The sequence below is a fragment of the Rhinolophus sinicus genome, chromosome 1 (genome assembly GCF_057876585.1).
Source record: "Rhinolophus sinicus isolate RSI-liver-muscle chromosome 1, RSI-T2T, whole genome shotgun sequence".
Lineage (NCBI taxonomy): Eukaryota > Metazoa > Chordata > Mammalia > Chiroptera > Rhinolophidae > Rhinolophus > Rhinolophus sinicus.
Window position 1 is genome coordinate 180309701 of NC_142501.1, and position 19233 is coordinate 180328933.

The 19233-nt window shown below is 35.9% G+C and overlaps 1 protein-coding gene across 1 annotated transcript in view; it reads left to right on the plus strand.

The window, feature by feature from the left end:
* The first annotated feature begins 8179 nt into the window (after window positions 1-8179).
* Window positions 8180-19233, plus strand: part of BANK1 (B cell scaffold protein with ankyrin repeats 1) — a 301747-nt gene continuing 290693 nt past the window's right edge. Inside the window, exon 1 of the mRNA XM_019738939.3 lies at window positions 8180-8400. Within this exon, the coding sequence (XP_019594498.3) occupies window positions 8331-8400 (70 nt within the window). The 5' untranslated portion in view covers window positions 8180-8330. The remainder of the gene's footprint in view (window positions 8401-19233) is intronic.

Consider the following 19233-nt stretch of genomic DNA (forward strand, 5'->3'; position numbering starts at 1 on the left):
CCCACACAGACACTGCGCCCTATGACCCAGGTGAACTATTAACAGAGGAGAAGCCGTCTCCCAGGGAATCCCCCCATTGTGTGAGAAGCTGGAATAGTGCAAAGAAAACATAGCACTACCGTGTGAGAGAGAGAAAAAAGGCTGCAGTCAGAGAGAAAATAAAACATTCTACCAACACGTACTGGAAAACAAAAGAAAGACCTCTTCCTATCAGCCTGTTGCAGAAGCCACTCCTATAGATGTCTAGGAAGAGAAATAATAAATCAGCAATTGCCATGAATAACCAGGGCAACAAGACAGCTCAGAAAAAAAGTGAAGTCTCCAGAAAATGAACTTAAAGACATGGAAATATGTGACTTAAATGACAGAGAATTAAGATTGCAGTTCTTAAAAACCTCAAGGAGACGCAAGAAAACACAGACAGGCAGTTTAATGAACTCAGAAACACAATCAAAGAACAACATGAGCATTTTACGAAAGAGATTGAAATTTTAAAAAAAGAACCAAATAGAATTTCTGGAGAGTAAGAACTCAATACAAGAAATTAAGAATGAAATAACCAGCTTAGGTAGTAGAGTTGACCAGATGGAGGAAAGAATAAGTGACATCGAAGATAGAAACCTGGAAATGACACAGATGGAAGAAGAAAGAGACTTGAGACTTAAAAGAAATGAAAGAACTCTACAAGAACTTTCTGACTCCATCAGAGAGAGCAATATAAGAATAATGGGTATACCAGAAGGGGAAGAAAGAAAGAAGGGAACAGAGAATATATTCAAACAAATTGTTGATGAGAACTTCCCAAATTTGTGGACAGAACTGGATCCTCAAATCCAAGAAGCAAATAGAACACCTAATTACCTCAATCCCAACAGAGCTTCTCCTAGGCACATTGTATTGAAGCTGTCTAAAATCAACAACAAAAAAAGAATCCTCAAGGCAGCCAGAGAAAAGAAGACGGTAACCTACAAAGGAAAGCCCATTAGATTATCATCAGATTTTTCAGCAGAAACTCTACAAGCCAGGAGGGAGTGGAACCAAATATTCAAACTATTGAAAGAGAGAAATTATGAGCCAAGAATAATATTTTCAGCAAAGATATCCTTTAGATATGAAGGAGGAATGAAGATTTTTCCAGACATACAGAAGCTGAGGGAATTTTCTAATACACAACCTGCACTACAAGAAATACTAAAGGCAGCTATTCGACCACCATCAACAGGGACAATATGTGGCAACCAAAACATAAAAAGGGGGAGAGTAAAGGCCTGAACCGGAATATGGGAATGGAGAAAGTAAGCAGCTGAAGAAAATGAATACTCTAATTATCAAACTTTCTTTTACATAAACTTAAGGGTAACCACTCAAAAACAATCCAGAACTGAAATATATACTGTAATAAAAGAACAGAGGGAAACATCATGGAATACCACCACACAGAAATAATAGACAACAACAAAAAGGCAAAGAAACAATGGAGACACAGGCTTACCAGAAAACTAAAGACAGAATGACAGGAAATCCTCACATATCAATAATCACCCTAAATGTAAATGGACTGAACTCACCAATAAAAAATCTCAGAGTAGCAGATTGGATCAAAAAACTAAGCCCAACCATATGCTGTCTCCAAGAGACACATCTCAGCTACAAGGACAAGCATAGACTCAAAGTGAAAGGGTGGAAATTGACACTCCAAGCAAATGGTACCCCGAGAAAAGCAGGTGTAGCCATAATGATATCAGATGAAACAGACTTCAGGGTGAAAAAGATAACAAGAGACAAAACCTTCGATAGATGAATGGATAAAGAAGTTGTGGTATATATACACAATGGAATACTATTTGGCAGTAAGAAAAGATGATATAGGAACATTTGTGACAACATGGATGGATCTTGAGAGTGTAATGCTGAGCGAAATAAGTCAGACAGAAAAAGCAGAGAACCATATGATTTCACTGATATGTAGTATATAAACCAAAAACAACAAAAGAACAAGACAAACAAATGAGAAACAAAAACTCATAGACACAGACAATAGTTTAGTGGTTACCAGAGGGTAAGGGGGGTGGGGGGTGGGAGATGAGGGTAAGGGGGATCAAATATATGGTGATGGAAGGGGAACTGACTCTGGGTGGTAAACACACAATGGGATTTATAGATGATGTAATACAGAATTGTACACCTGAGATCTATGTAATTTTACTAACAATTGTCACCCCAATAAATTAAAATAATAATAATAATAATAATTTTTTAGAAATGTAGAGAAAATTTATATGAATTATTTTCAGTGGCACTCATAGGATTAAATATATTTCTTAGAGCCCTCAGCCAAATTTCTTGTAGTGCTCTCCCACTTACATCTTTAGCCATTAGACAAATTCACTATCACCCTTACTTCCTCTATTTTTGTGGCGTGCAAGCTACCTCCTAGGAGGTAGCTAGACCCATGAGTTAAAAACTTATCTCTTTTCAAAATAGTTTTGAACATCCCTCTCCTATGTATATTTGACCTAGACTCACAAAGAACTCACCCCTGAATAATACCTTCTCTTTCTTTCAAAAGCACACATGACAGTTTTGGTTCCAGGTGATCTTCATGAGGAAATACTGTTTTTCATTGGTTCCAAAAGGATGGCCTGTGCTTTCCCTCAGCATTCCTCAAAGGCTCAGGCTCATGAGCTCTACATGAAGTCTGTAACAGAGTATAGAGCCTGTGCCACTGACAGCCCCATATCCTGAAATCTCATAGATAACTCACAAATTTATCCTACGCAGCTGGTCTCTCAGAAAATGGGGAATGTATGCTTAACTAGCCACAGGAAAGGCACAAAATGAACTCTCAGAAGATCTGCAGGAGGTACTATTCTCTTGGCGTTGCTTTCATGTTATAAACATTTATTTGCTTTTGGAAAATGAAAACTTTTATTTTTTAGTGAGAATTGTCACCATAAATTGCCACTTTCTGTTCTCAGTCCTTTTTTAAAGGTCTTTGTGAGTCCATTATGCTATCTCTGTTTTCTTCTCTGAATGGGTGTTTCAGACATCCACTGCAATGACTTTTGCTTTTCAGGTCATAGTCAAAGAGGATGTGGACTTTAGAAGAAAACGGACCTCACTTGCCTCAAATAAATGTCTGCATTTTCCTCTCTTCTAAACTGTTAACAGGCTACTCACTGTCCTATGAAATTGTCTAGTAAATGTGGAAACTACCTTCTATATTATCTTCCAATTTTTGAATTGTGTCAAGGGGCGCAATTCTTAGAACCTGCCCTAAGCACAATAATAGCTAGTTACACAACTGGCTGAAACATTATCTTTGTTTCTCTTCCTGTTGAAAATTTTCTCCAACCACTTCCTGTTGTTACCTTCTGGTTTCAAACATTCTCAATTTCTAAGTTTCTTTACTATGATTTATTTATAATGGAAACTGCCCCAACAATCACATTACTTACAAGAATATTCTTGATCCATCCAATGGTCCAAAGGTATTTTTCAGTTACCATAGCTCCATTTAGTATTATTTTATCCTACACAATTCTCCACCAAAACTGAAGCAGGATGTCTAATAGGCAGACTTTTTTTTTGGAAGCAAGGCCTGGATCTTTTCATCACTGTATGTCCAGTGCCCAGCACAGTGTCTTACCTGTGGTAGGCACTTACAAAATGGTTTTTGAATGAAATAACAAGTGGATAATGAAAACATGAAGAGCAATGTTTCATTTTTCCAATCCTGTAGAGGAGTAGAGCTAACAGGTTCAGATATCAAGAGAGCTGTGGTGAATTAGGTGCTAAGAAAAACATTATATGTCAGGTGGGACTAGGGATGAAATCTTAATCAAATCAATAATTATAAGGTAAAAGTGGAAGCAAATGAACCATGTTCACAAAGAAAGTCAAAAAACCAAAAAGAGAAATGGAGCATTTTAGATTTCTTGACATTCAAACATTTTATAGAATTAGTTGTTAAAACTCAGATTTATCGAGCAAACTCCCTTCCAGGAAACTCCTTTTCATTTCACTTGTTAGCAGAGGTCAGGGTGTGGAGCGGGTGGAGTCAGCTGCATTATATAAAGAAAACTTGGTTAGTTCAACAAGTCATCTTCAATCAAATAGAAAAGAGAAGGTTCAGCGCATCTACTCAATCACTAGAGAACAGAAGCACGTACATAAAGCAGACAGACAGTTCTGCAGGAAGGAATACCAAAAAGCTGTTACAACCGCCAATTAAGAGTGAAATATTGCTCCACAGGGACTTAGAAAATTAATGCTAAAGAGAATTCAGTATTCTCTCATATATGTTTATTTAGAAGAATGTAAAATAATTTCCTCATTAATTAATTTCCCCAAACACGCAATTTATCACCGTAAATTCATGTGTTAGTTTCTTTCCTGTTGCTGCTGTAACAAATTATTGCAAACTTAGTGGTCTAAAACAACACAGATTTATTGTATTACAATTCTGGAGGTCAGAAGTTCAAAATTAGTCTCACTGGTCTAGTCGAGGTTTCATCAGGGTGGCTCTTTCTGGAGGCTCTGCAGGAGAATCCATTTCCTTGCCTTTCCAGCTTCTAGACGTTTCTTGCATCCTTGGTCTATGACCCTTCCTCCATATTCAAAGCATATTACTCCAATCTCTGCTTCCTCATCATGTCTCTTTTCCGACTTTCCTGCTTCTATCTTATAAGTACCCTTGTGATTACATTGGCCCACCTGGATAATCTAAAATAATCTTAGATCCTTAACTTAGTTCCACCTTCCATGTAATGTAAGGTAGTATATATACAGGTTCTGGGGGTTATGATGTGGATATCTTGAGAGAGCCTATTAGACAGATTAGTATTAAAGAATTCAGTTAACTGGGAGAAAGGATAAGAAAATGAAGGAAGCTAACAATAACAACAAAATATTATTGCTAGGAAATTCCTTCAAACCTTCCCGGTATTTGGTCTAATTTTGAGCTAGCGAATGAAAAGTATATTAACACCCTATGAGAATAATGTGATTAAGAGTCTGAAGACCTAGACAAGTTCTTCAAGATGAAAATTCTCCAATAATAAATAGCAATGAAGAAGCAAAATGTAATTTCACTTTTATGATAGGTTGATACTTTAAGGAAGAACAATTTTGTTCTTTAAAGGGATCCAGAATCTAAAAGTAGAAATAAAGCCAACAGCATTAACAAAAGAATCCAGTCCACAAAGGCCCCAAGGAATCAGCCATGGCAACTGCAGCAGAGCAACAGTGAACAGCCTTGGCCATCCATTTATTGGAACATAGACTCAGCATGAGGCTCTTACAATCTCCACAGAGTGGGGAAATAATATCGAGGTCATCAATACGCTTCTAGCATAAAGAATGCAAGGGAAGACGTCAATGGATCCAAGAGTTTGATATATTGAGAAACAGGAAACCAACTGTGGATAGCATTTTTTTGTCCCTCTGTAATAGAGGTAAAATCAGAAACCTGCAATTACACACTGCTGGTGGCATTCTGACTGAAAAGCATCTCAGTGTGAGAATTACTAAGTGCCTCCTCCATAAGCACAAGAACCAAGAGACAACCCAGCATTTCAGACAGTAGCATTTTCTTCAGGGTGAAAGCAGGGGAAAAATAAAGTCAAGTATGACCAAAGATGAGGTTAACACTGAGAAACACGACCAAAATTAATGAAAATATTTCTAAAATATCTTTTCATTTATGCATCGGCAAAGTTATAATACATGTAAGATTTAGGTCACCATATGTGTGTGTGTGTGTGTGTGTGTGTGTGTGTGTGTGTGTGTGTGTGAAAGAGAGAGAGAGAGAGAGAGAGAGAGAGAGAGATCACCACACATTTTTCTTTCTTTGTGAAAACAGTGTCTACATATCCTCAACCAAATAGCAGCAACATTGCAATGAATTATGAGTGTAGTTCATGCCTATTTTAAAGGTTGTGGATGTTCATTTCTGTGGGATTACTGCTCTGTGGGAAATTGGTTAGGAAAATAAAAGCAATTTCGATATATATATAGGTATAACCTTGCCTATGATGTCCATGAAATCCTTTAGCAATGACTTCATGTGACCTCAAAAGGAAGGGAGGATTATAATTAAGAGGGCAGGCTATGGAGTAAGATTGAGCATTGAATTCCAGCTCTGTCACTTAAAACTTTCGAAACCCATAGTCCTCATTTATAAAATATGTTTAAAGCCACATTGTTTTGAAAACCAAATGACATAAAGTGCTGGGCAAATTGAATACTTAAAATGAAAACAAACAGAGAAAAAAACAGTTGTTGTTAACAGCAATAGTAATGAAACAAAAGAATAAATAAGTAAATGGCTTAAAATGTTACCTCATAACTGCAGAACAAGAATTGTGTTCTCATTCAGTACCTGAAACAAATATAAAGCTAGAATAATGTTTTAACTTAATGGGAGATTTTTAAAGATTTTCTCACTCAGTCTTATTAAACAGTTTTATAAAATAACAGCACATAATTTTAAACACATTTTTGCTTTCATTTTTCCATTTACCGGGATCATACTGATATAAATAGTAAAAGTGAGCATCTGGAAATGTATTTAATTTTTCTGCGTATTCTAAATCTTATTGTTCCTGTGTGTGTTATAGGACACAGGGTTACAAAATTGTATACTTGATGAAGACTTGAATATAGTTATTCTAGTTGCTTCATTTAGCCAAAATTATACAAGGCTCAGAATATTAATTACCTCGGTTGCCTATATAACGAGGTGGAGAGTCAAGATGGTAACCTCAGCCTTCTGACTCCCAGTCCAGGGTTCTTCACATGGGAAGGCTGCTCATATGTGTTTCAGATACAATTTGCTATCTGAAGACTATCCTTGTTAATGATTTTTTGTGGATGGGGGAAGTGAGCATAATTGAACAAATTAGGATGCCTTTGAAGACGTGGATGCTTAGTTGAGGAGCATAAGCTGGAGTGTTTATGTCTCTTCCTTCTTCCTCAAAATCTTGGCCAAAGATATATATAGAGAGAGACATCATCTGCCCAGTGGGTTGGTTTAAGAAGTCATATGCATTCCTAAGAATTGAATTTCTGAAAATATTGACCAAAGAGTTCATATGTACACTGCAATCCAAACCCTCTGTCTTTACCTTATTATACTGAGGTCTCTTCGTAAACAGGCATTTACAGAAGACAATAAACTTAATACATTTTTTAAATTAGATAAAATTTTCCCTCCATTATTTCAAACATAGAAGATTAACTTAAAATTAATAATGATGTTAAAGGAAGTTTTAGAAAGCAGATAAATATAATAATTTTCAAAATTTGCTGAATTTCACATATTTCTCCAAGTAGTCTTCACTATGTTATAAAGTCCAAAAACAAGTCCAATTATGTGAAAAAAGTTAACATTTTGATACTTTTATACTTGATATTTATGTTATTCCTGAAAAAGAGTTTGTGTGGGATAAATAGTTGCTACACAAGGTTTCTTTTAGATTTCTTTTCTAAAAAGGGGAGAGGGGTATTAAACCATGGATCATTGCCAAATCTTCAAATTGATCTCCAACATATATTTTACTTGATAAGATGCATTACTAATTTAGAGATCTTTGAAAGAAGACAGGATATTTATTTTAAGGATTAAGGCAACTGTATTTCTCAGCCCTTAAAGCAAACAAACCAACAAAGAACACTCTTGTTTGGAAGACCTATTTAGATTCATATCTAATTTTGTACTGGGCCCAGTTCTTACTTGGAAAAGGAGTAAGATAAATTTTACATGGCCTTTGAAATCACTTTACAGTTTGTAAATCTAGCCTAGAAATTCTGAGCGAAATGAAATATTAAGACAATACTACATATCTATAACTTCACCTATATCCTTTTTTATATATCAATTTCTATATATCTCTATCTATTTCTACCCTTTTCCATCAGATGTCTACTTCTGATATCCCTATTTCTGCCTGGAAGTGGGGGCATGGTGGAAGACCTAGAATGGAACAAGAAGAGTTACAGTAAAAGGTAATATAGCTCTAAAGATATCCTGGGGGGAAAGGTGAGGAGGGAGCAGGGCCACGGAGTGTTAGAAACCAAACCAACCTAAAAAGTATGCAAGTGCAAACCCCTGAGCAAGTTCACTTCCTCTGGGCGCCCTGCAAAGCCGAGCCCGGCCCTGCGGCCTGAACCCAGAGCAGCTGTTTCCTGAGACGTGGGACCCAGCTGCCCTAGGTGGGGAGCGGTCTGCGGAGGGCTGAGCCCGGAGATCATCTCACGAAGAACCTCAGGTCCAGAGGGTCCGGGGCTCAGCGGCACCTGTCTGCAGGCGCCTTGGCTTCAGCGCCGCGATGCTGCCTGCCGCGCCGGGCAGTGCGGGCGGGAGCCGGGAGCGGTCCCCCGGTGGCCCAGTGCCCCCAGGTGGGTGGGCGCGCGTTGGGGGCAACTGAGGGGGTGGCGGCCCACGTGGCTTTGGGGCTCGGTGGAGACTGAGAGCCATCAGGTCCACTGAGGCCAGTATGTCTCGGGGTCCAGAGAACCAGAGCTTCCCCCTTCACCCGCGTCTGCTGCTCCGCCGGGCAATCCAACCTCTTTGCTGGGGGATCTGAACATAATCAGGTGTGAGCGCTCTGTTCTGGCCGGGCAGCCGGTGTCCTCAACTTCCCAATATCTGGGACTTTACAGAGTACCCGGGACAGGAGCCTTTAGTTTCTAAAATCACCTTGGAACGTGTTTTAAAGTTATGTGTAATCCTAAAAATTCTGTCCACATGCTACAGCAAAACCTCCTGTTTGTAGCATCCTATTTACTTGTCCCACCTTATAAACTCCAACCTGGGAAATGCTAGGACAGATTGAGACCTGCTTATCTAACAGGTTGCTTCATGAACCTCCTCACTCCACAGATTTCGCTAACTTGTCAAAAGGAAAAACCGGTCAACTTGGTTGAATACGTAAATGGATTTACAGGTCAAACGGACAGTAAGACGTTTGTAGTCAGGTCTTTTTGAAGTATTTCAAATGCATTTGTGAACTTTATATAGATTACAAAAAGTGTGCAGTTTTGTAATTTAAAAAGAAGCCTTGACTTGGGTATTAGGATTACTGGTGAAGCTCACAGTGAGAAGCATCTCAGCGAAATTCTCTGAATTTGCTGAACAGAATTTCTCATAGCTTACTATGTAGCATTTTTCAGGTAATGTCTTTTTCACTTCAGCTGCTTTCTCTTGGCTAGTGTATTTTTTTAATATATAAATTTCAAAAGACTGATTTTTCTGTTAAAATGGGAAGTATATTTGTGAATGGAAAATTATGAGACAGGAGTTAGAGCCCACGATATCTTAACATGTCAACATTTTAAATATTGAACATTGACATTCTTGAAAGCTGAGACTCTCATGGATGGCAACATCTGCAAATAAACCAGCCATGTCTTTTGGACCTTGACAAGGAGAGCTGTTTTGTCCTTTCAGCTTAACAATGACAAATGGAATGGGCTACAATTTGTTAAATGGAATGGGCTACACTTTGTTTCAAACTTCTAGATTGAGAGGTTTAGCGATAAAATTACTTTTATTTTGCTTGATACTCAAGTACTACTTGGAGGTACTTACTGTTATGAATAATGCAGGAGTGATGTGAACCAATTTTTATCTCATTTGGATTAGTCCTGTTCCTCCCATGTGTTTTTCCCCATCTCCTTTGGTCCTTCTCAATATGGTGTTGATCACTTGCTTTCTTTACCTCCTTATTTGGTCAAAGTAACAATTTTTTTTTTCACTTAATGAGCTGTCTTTTCATATTAACCTAAGCCCATTCCTAGATATGAGTAGTTTTCTAAGAGAACTAGTTCTTATTAATCCTTTCATTAAATGGAGAGCTTTTTTGTGTCACTTTCTCCTTTGGGCATCTCCATAGCGTTGTAGACTTTAGCTTAATGTTGTACGTTGGGGATCAGTCCAACTGTTTCATTTTAGAGAAGAGGGAACTGAGATGCAGGAGTGATTTGCCCAAAGTCCCATAACTAATAATTATTTAAAGATCATCTACTCATCACTTCACCATCAATCTTCTCTCTCTCCATAAGAGTTGTATAGTAATGAGTCTAAAATGGTAAACACAATCTAAAATGGTAAACGTAGTTTTATGCCTATGAAGACATTATATTTCTAGCATTAAGTATATCGTGTATTGTAATGAGATCCATGTATGCTGCCATAAGAGATATCTATGAGTATCCAACTTGTCCTTTAGTGATATCCAGTACTAAAACAATGTAAAAAAGATGCACAGTGGATAAAAATTCCATTTAGACTGCATTTTCTGATTTATGTTATAATGGATACTATCCACCAATGTCCAAAAGAGAAATTATTCCTTTGCTTTATTCCAAAACAAATGATTTTAAAATTTAATTTTAACTGCTATCTTCAATAAGGACTATTTATTTATTAAATCTCAGATTATTCCCCACCCTATAGTTTCGTATTTTTTTATTAATACTATTTGGTACCTCATATGAAGAGAGTTAAATAAATTATTAGCTTAAAAATAGAAAGCATGTCTCCTGTCTTACCATGTGCTACATGGTTACATATAACTTGAGGAACATGGTGTCGAGGTCTCTCTCCTCTGTCTTGATATTCTTGAAGATTTGAAGCTTTTTACTCTGCTTACAATCTTCCAAGCTAGCCAACAATCCAGATTTCACCTTCCAAGGAAATACTCTGGTTCTACTCTGGTGGCTGTTAAAACTTGCTTTCTTCAGACCAGCTGAAAAGGTTCTCATAAGATTATCTTTGCTGAGATTTTAATGTGGGGTAGTTTGTTAGGGCACTTTCCCTTTGATTTGAAATAATTTTATAATATTTAATTGCTTAGAATTTAAGGCTGAACAGCAGTGTATTCTGTGTTCTACTTGAGATAGCAGAGGGAGCTCTTTTGCCACATTGATCTGGCCACATCGCATGGTGATCATGCCCTACTTATGATGGCCTCTGGACACAGATTGCCTCACATCCAGTCTTGCTTCATTGCTTATCCGCTGTATGATTTTGGATAAATAACTAAATCTGTCATTATCTCAATTTGTCCATTTAAAAAGCAAAAATGGGGAGAACAATAACATTAATTTGAATGAGTGGCTTTGAGGATTAAAAGAGAAAAAACAAGTGAAGTGCTTTTCAGGATGCCATAGCAAATAGTAAGTGCTTAAGACATATTAGCTATTATTTGAATTCTTAGGTCATTGGTCAATAGTGGCATATTTATGTATAAAAGATAGAGTTCTTATTGAGAAACTAATCATGTTGACTTGGGGGGAAATTTAAATGAATGAAGTCATCAAGCTCCCACATCAACAAAATAGGGAATGCAGTTTCCTGTAGAAAGATACTGCTATAGCCTTGGGACATATTGTGGTTAATTGTTCTGAGAAGAGGAAAAAAGAAATCCACAATGAGAAGAACTAAGGACAGGTTGATTAAAATGGTAATAGGCGAGGGCAGTTACAAGAAAAAAATATAATAGAAATTTAATAGGACGTAATGAGAGCATGTTTTATTTTCCCATATCACAGAGTACCAGTTGTGACCCAATTACACACACACACACACACACACACACACACACACACACACGCACACACACACACGGTGCCAAAAAATATATATACACATTTTAAGAAAGGAAAATACTGTATTAAAATTGTAATACTCAATATATACCGATAACAAAAGATGAATACAAATCATGTCTGACTTCTGCAATTTCAAGAGGTGCTCAAAGTGGTTACCATCAGTGTAATTTTAATACAGTTTTCTCCTTTCTTAAAATGTGTATACATTTTTTTGGACATATATGTGTGTGTGTATATATATATATATATATATGTCAAACAGAAAATTGTAGGATACCTCATCAAATTATAAGAAGATGGAGAATTTATTTTACCAAAATATTGTGGCTGGGTTAAAAAAATCCAGTGTGAAATAAAGAATATTCCTGCCAAATATAAATCAAGTTTTAAGAATTTAAATGGCTGTTACCTGATCACCTAAGTTATAGTAGCTATTTTGTTTCTTTATATATAGTAGACTATCTTGGAGTAATTTTAGAGACTGCTATGGAATAAGAATAGGAAGCATAAACATTCCAGAAGTTATTCTTTAAAAATAACTTATGTGGCCTTGTAATTCTTCTCTGTTTTAAGTATAAAAAAATAATATCTAAGTTTTATTGCAGACATGAAATAGTCCAGGTGGTGAAAATATCAGATATTGCATGGAATTATACCCCTCCTAGATTTATTTTTCACTCAGAGAAAAATAATGAGCCTTTTAGACATTTACCACTGGACAGAAATTTCTTTGTTGCTTCCAAGTGCTCTGCATTGAAATAATCCAGAAAGACCACTTCCCTTTGTAATCATGAGAAGTAATTCATCAATGCCTTGTGGTCTTTCGTAAGATTTCCTTTGTATCCAGTTCATTAAAATAAGTTATGTTTTGTCATACTCAACTATGCGTAATATTTTCCCTTCTTTTAAGCTCCTGTAACATTTTTCCATATTAGTAATTCCCATTGCTTCATTTTTTATGTGTTTCATTTATAAGGAAGACACACTGAAAAGTACAAGAACAGTTCCTAACTTGGAACCCCATTTACTGTATGCCTCATTTTGGGGGGAGATCATGATCCATGCTAAGGACTAAACATCATCCTCTGGTCAGGGTCATGTTCTCATTCTTTTTTTGTTCCATTTTAGCCATAGGATCATATCTAACTTTCAGAAGAATAACATAGTGTCAGGACCACTTGAAATTTTGGCCTTCTTTTAATAGCTACCATTTATCGTGTTCTTACTTTGAATTCATATTATATGAATGTCATAGTACCTTGGTAAGTGAGAGCATCAAAAGTTCAGCACCTACTTTGGACAAGACGGTATATTGTTCAGTATAATCACATGCAAATATTTAATAATTCATTGTGTTCTTTTATTTCCTACAAAAACTTTTCTAAACTGTTGAAGATGTAACTTCTGTGTCACCATGCCTTTTTTAAGGGGAGGGGTGGAGGGTGGAGGGTGGAGGGTGGAGAGACACTCCGTATTAAAGTGGTGTGATTCTATTCTATAAAATCATGTCACTGGTAACTAATTGCAAAGGATTTCTTGCAACTGTAGGAAGAACCCCTAAGTTTTACACATTTTCTAGACTGGTGAATCACATTTTATTTGTATTTAATAGACTGATATAGTTAAAAAGTATCAGGAGATAACTGTACTTTTCGTGCAATTAGTGAGCTATTAGGTCACTATTGGGAGAGTGAATGAGTTGAAATTGAGCCAAAAATCTACCTTGACTTTAATTAATGAGTTAATTTCCTTAATTCTCTCATAGCTTTTCAGTAAATTTTAGAATTTTCACTACTTCAGGCACTTATCTGTAGATTGGAGACCCTTTCTTTATCATGTCCTGTCCGTTGATACCCATTTAAAATGAGTAGTCCGTGTATCACCCAGATTCTCGGAAACAGTCGCGTGGGCCAAGAATAGGTGCTTGATTCCAAGGCAGCCAGCCCATGGGCTGCTTAATGGTGGGTGTTGTCTGGCTTTTGAAGATTTGTTGGACTCACCAAAGCCCTTCTTTCCTTTCAAATGAGATGGAACTTGTCAGTGGAATTCATTGTTTGATGATATACAATAGAGGAAAAGCCAGGTTGACTCATGTGCAAGACGCATAATTAGAAACATGAGATGAGGGAATTGAGGAAGACTGAAAGACAAAGGGAATAATAGTCTAAGTTTCCGACTTTTCATTTCTAGGCCATGTAAGGCTCAGCTGAACTTGTTTTTCTGATCTTGTCTATGAAAAGCCTATGGTATCCCTACAATGACCATCTCTTTACATGAGTGAGTTTGAATGGATTTCTCTTTTTTGGAAAAAACAAGTGTTTGTGTTAGAGTACCTTTATTTCTCAAACACTGCTACTTCTATACCCATAAGCTTCTTCTCTTTTAGAAATTTATCATTATTGTTAAAATGATGTCTCCTGTGCATTTTCCATCAAACGTTAAACAATCTCAGAATTAGTTCCATTTCTGCACTGAGAATAGGGTGCCTTGAAGTCCTTAGAGTTTGTGAGGAAATAATTCACTCAAAGGTTAATATTATAAGAGCTAAGCACTGTTAAGAAGTTCAAAGTTTTGAATTATGTAGTTATAAAATTATAGTATAATATTATAACAGCAGTGTTTATCATGTTTTTTAATAGGATGTTTTTAGTTATCTGAAAAATTTATAATATATTGTTTCTGACAAATTAAAAACAATGTATTTAAATAGAGGCGTACAAAGTGAGAGAATGCTTATGACATTTATCTTAGTAAAAGTGGAAGAGGAGATATAAAAGCAGCATAATTTACTAGCCGTTACCTTAATCCTCCTGGTATATGAAGAAAAATATCTTCACTGACAGACAATTGTGAATATTTTATACATAGTATCAGTGGATTAATATCAGTCTGAAGTCATCAGTACAGTACTGCAGAAATTGGTCCTTGACCAACATATTTTTCAGTAATAAGGTAGAACGTATAGGTACAGTATCTTCATTAAGTTAGTTACAGATGCTACATTAATAATAGGATTGATGTTCACCTTGGAAAATAAGATCAGAATTCAGTGTGCTCTTGCTAAACTGGAGAGATAGGCACAAATTAACGAAGTTGAGGTGTGATCAATTGTGTGTAATGATGTAGGTGAAGGAATGAGACTCAGAATGACAAAAATGTTTCAAGATTTTACAAGTCTTATACACTCATAGTGTTATGATGAGTGATGGGGAGAGTTGCAGGAGAAACTGGAAAAGTAAACCGAAACTAAATTGTGTTAATCTGTGTAAAAAGTCCCTTAAGTATAATGAGTAGTTATTGAAGAGTTTTAGAACAGAGGCAGGACCTGATTAGATTTTATTTTTAGAAGATCACATGAGCTGCTGTTGGCAAAATGAATTAGAGGAGGTCAACAATGGGAGTTGTTGAAAAATTAGGAGGTTACCAACCAGTAAAATACAGGGAAAAGTGAACATATTGATTAAGAACGATTACGCTTTAGAGACATAGTAGATATGGAGTCCGAAGGGGAAAGAAAGGTGAAGAATTAATCTTAGGTTTGTGACTCGGAAAACTGGGAGGATCATGAAGTTGTAATTCATTCCAATGGAAAAGATTGAAGGAGGAGGAGGAAATAGTGAGGGCATAAGAGAAAACCCCGATTTCAGTTTTGAATAGGTTATATTTAAAGTACCTGAGAAAAGGTCAGGTATTGATGTCAAGTAAGCAATTTGAAATTATGATCTGGAGTTCAGAAACGCAATTCAGGCTGAAGATATAAAACTGGGGAAAATACGGTATTTAACACTGCATCAGTAAATAAGACAACATAGAAAAGGGTTTAAAGTAGAAAGAAGAGATGACTCAGGATAGAGACCTGCGGAAAACACTTAAGTGTTGTTCGAGAAGGAGGAGTTACCCAATGTGATTGAGAGGTGGCTAAAAAAGGAAAGAAAAGGAAAACAAAAGAGTATGATGTCAAGAATTCAAAAACAAAATGTTTTGGAAAGGTAAGAGTGGTGAACTGGCTCAAATTCTTTGAGGTCAGGTAAGTTGAGGACTGAAAATTTCCCCAGTATGTTTGGCATGAAACGTACAGATGACCTTAGGGAGAGAAGTATTATAATAAGTAGTAGAGGGAATGGAAGCCAGATTGTAATGGTGAAGGTAGGTGAGGATATGGTCGCCATGTAGACAACATTTGAAAGCCTGGCAACCAGAGTATAGAAAGATAGCAGTAGCTGGAGAAGATGTGGCATCATTTGTTGCTTTCAGTTTTTTGTAGCACATATGAGTAAAATCATGTGGTTCTCGACTTTTTCTGTCTGACTTATTTTGCTTAACATGATAATCTCAAGATCAGTTCGTGTTTTCAAAAATGGCAATAATTCATCTATTCTTATGGCCGAGCAGTATTCCATTGTGTATATACACCACATCTTCTTTATCATTCATTGCAGCATTATTCATAGTGGTCAAGACACGGAAACAACCAAAAAAGGATCTTTCCATAGATGACTGGATAAAGTCAGATCTCCTTCTGTCACCATATATTTGATGTGGCATCAAGGAAAGCATTTTATTTTTATTTTAAAATCAACGCTACTATAGCAATTTAACTATATTCAAGAGCTGATGGCATCACACCAAGGGGGATTTTCTTCTATAAAAACTTTTAGAGACAAGTTCTATAAATTTCATTAGGAACACATTTTAATGTACAGATTTTCTCATGTGTTTAAGTATCATGTCTCACTTTCCCCCCCTTTCTTCTTTCCTTCTATTTTTTCATGCTTCTGGAGTGCCTTCTCCACCTTCTCCCCTTCTCCTCCCTTCTCTTCTTAATTTCCCTCATGCCTGCATTCACGCTTAGCTTGAATATTAATAGAGTAACATATTTTTTCTTATGGAAACTTTGTTTCAATGATAAATAATTCCTTAGTTTTAATTCCTGTTGATTATCCCTTCCTTTTTATCCAAATTGGATTCCATGCATTATTATTACAGTCATACCTTTATGGATAAATGTTTTCAAAAGAGGGATTGCTGGGTCATATGGTAATTCTATTTGTAATTTTTTGAGAAACTTCCATACTGTTTTCCATAGTGCCTGTACCAATTTACATTCCCACCAGCAGTGTATGAAGGTTCCTTTTTCTCCACAGCCTCTGCAACACTTGTTATTACTTGTCTTATTGATAATAGCCATTCTAACAGGTGTGAGGGGTTATCTCATTGTTTTTGATTTGCATTTCCCTAACAGCTAATGAAGTTGAGCATCTTTTCATATATGCTGGTCATTTGTATGTCTTCTTGGTAAAAGTCTGTTCAGTTCCTCTCCCATTTTTTAATTAGATTGTTTATTTCTTTGTTGTTCAGTTGTATGAGTTCTTTATATATTTTGGATATTTGCTCCTCATTGGAGGTGTTGTTTGCAAATATACTCTCCCACTTGACTGGAAGTCTCTTTGTTTTGTTGATGTGCAGAAGCTTTTTAGTTTGATATAGTCCCTTTCATTTATTTTTGCTTTTACTTCTTCCCTTGCCTTTGAGGTCAAATTCATAAAATCTTCTCTAAGACCAAGGTCCATAACTTTAGTACCATACCTATGTTTTTTCTGTGTATTTTATTGTTTCAGGTCTGATATTTAGGTCTTTGACCCATTTTGAGTTAATTTTGGTACATGGTGACAGCTCTCTAGTTTCATTCTTTTGCATGTAGTTTTCCAGTTTTCCCAGCACCATTTATTGAAGAGGCTGTCTTTTCTCCCTCGTATGTTTTTGACTCCTGTGTCAAAAGTTATTTGCCCATATATATGTGTGTTCATTTCTGGGTTCTCAATACTGTTCCATTAGTCTGTGTATCTGTTTTTCTGTGATGCCATGCTGTTTTGATTATTGTCACTTTGTAGTATAATTTGAAGTCAGGGAATGTGATACCTCTAGCATTGTTCTTTTTTCTTAGGATTGCTTTGGCAATTTCGGGTCTTTTGTGATTCCATACAAATCTGATGATTTTATTTTTTATTTTTTATTTTTTTTGTACGCCACTGGGGTTTTGATGGGGATTGCATTAAATCTGTGCATTGCCTTGGGTAATATAGCCATTTTAACTGTTAATACTTCCAATCCACAAAAACAGGTTATCTTTCCATTTCTTTGTGTCTTCAATTTCTTTTAATAATGTCTTGTAGTTTTCAGTGTATAGATCCTTCACATCCTTTGTTAATTTTATTCCTAGGTATTTTGTTATTTTATTGTAATTGCAAAAGGATTTTTTTTTCATTTCTTTTTCTGAAATTTCATTATTAGTACATAGGAATGCAATGGATTTTTGTACATTGATTTTTGTATCCTGAGACTTCACTCTATTTATTTAGTGTTTCTAATAGGTTTTGGTTTTCTATATAAGAATTATGTCATATGCAAAAAAATGACAATTTAACTTTGTAAATATAGGTTATGTCTTGAGATTTTAATTTTTTACAGTTGCTTGTAGTGTGTCTATAATTTATTTTTGTGTATAACATGAGGCTGGAATCCAACTTAATTTTTATTTGTTTAAATCACGTCAGCCAATTGAGAAATCAGCATTTGTTAAATGAACCCTACTCTTCTTATTGAACTGAAATACCTCCATTGCCATATAGCAAGCTTTCACATGTTCTGGAATTTGCATTCTGAATTCTCTGTTCTGTTCCATTGATGTATTTGTTTAGTCCCAAGCCAATATCTGCTAAAGAAAGTTCTCTTAAGAAATCTTCTTTTCTGTTATTTTCTTGGCTATTATTAGATATTTGTCATTTCATTCTTCCACTTGTATTTTAGATAGTTTTATATACTTCTCTTTCTTCCCATGGAAAAACTGAGATATTGTTGAACACATGGTTTTAGAGGATTTAATAGAAAGTAGTCTAGGAGTTTTAACTGGAAAGAACTTTAATATAGGGATTAGGTTTTAAAATAATTGATGTAAGTGGCTTGGGAGCAACCTCTAGGCTGGGCCACCAGGAAGTTTTCCTAACTGGCCCCCTAGGTAGGGAAGGGTGTGTGTGTGTGGGTGGGGAGAATTTGTTATCACGATAAGGAAGTGAGGAAATCAGGAAGGCACTGAACCAGCTGTTGGCACCTGGAACACACTGGTGTTAGGAACCCAAGACTTTCTGGCTTATGAACTATTTCCTATTTGCTGGATCTGTACCACAAAAATAGATACCTTTTATTCCATTGAGATTGCATTATATTTATTCACTGATTTGGGGAGAATCAACTTTAAATGCTAGTAATCTTCCATTGGATTAACTTATGTAGAAATTCTGTGTGTGAAAGGTCCTGGGTTTCAGAAGAAATATATAGTAACTTGGTTTACTTCAATCAAATGACAAAGTTGGAAACTTTCCACCCACTTGTGTTACCATCACATGAAGGTTGAATTTTCCTGATGTGGTTCTATGAGCGAATGTAACACAATATTGTTTTCTATATTTAAAATGTCTTTCCATGTAATGTTTTTTATCACAAAATTAGTTCCTTGAATTATTAATTAGAAAAATGTGACTTCTGCATTGAGATTATGGAAAGAAAATATCTAATATTTTATTAGTATTAAAACATCTAAGATGTTAAAATGAAAAAAAA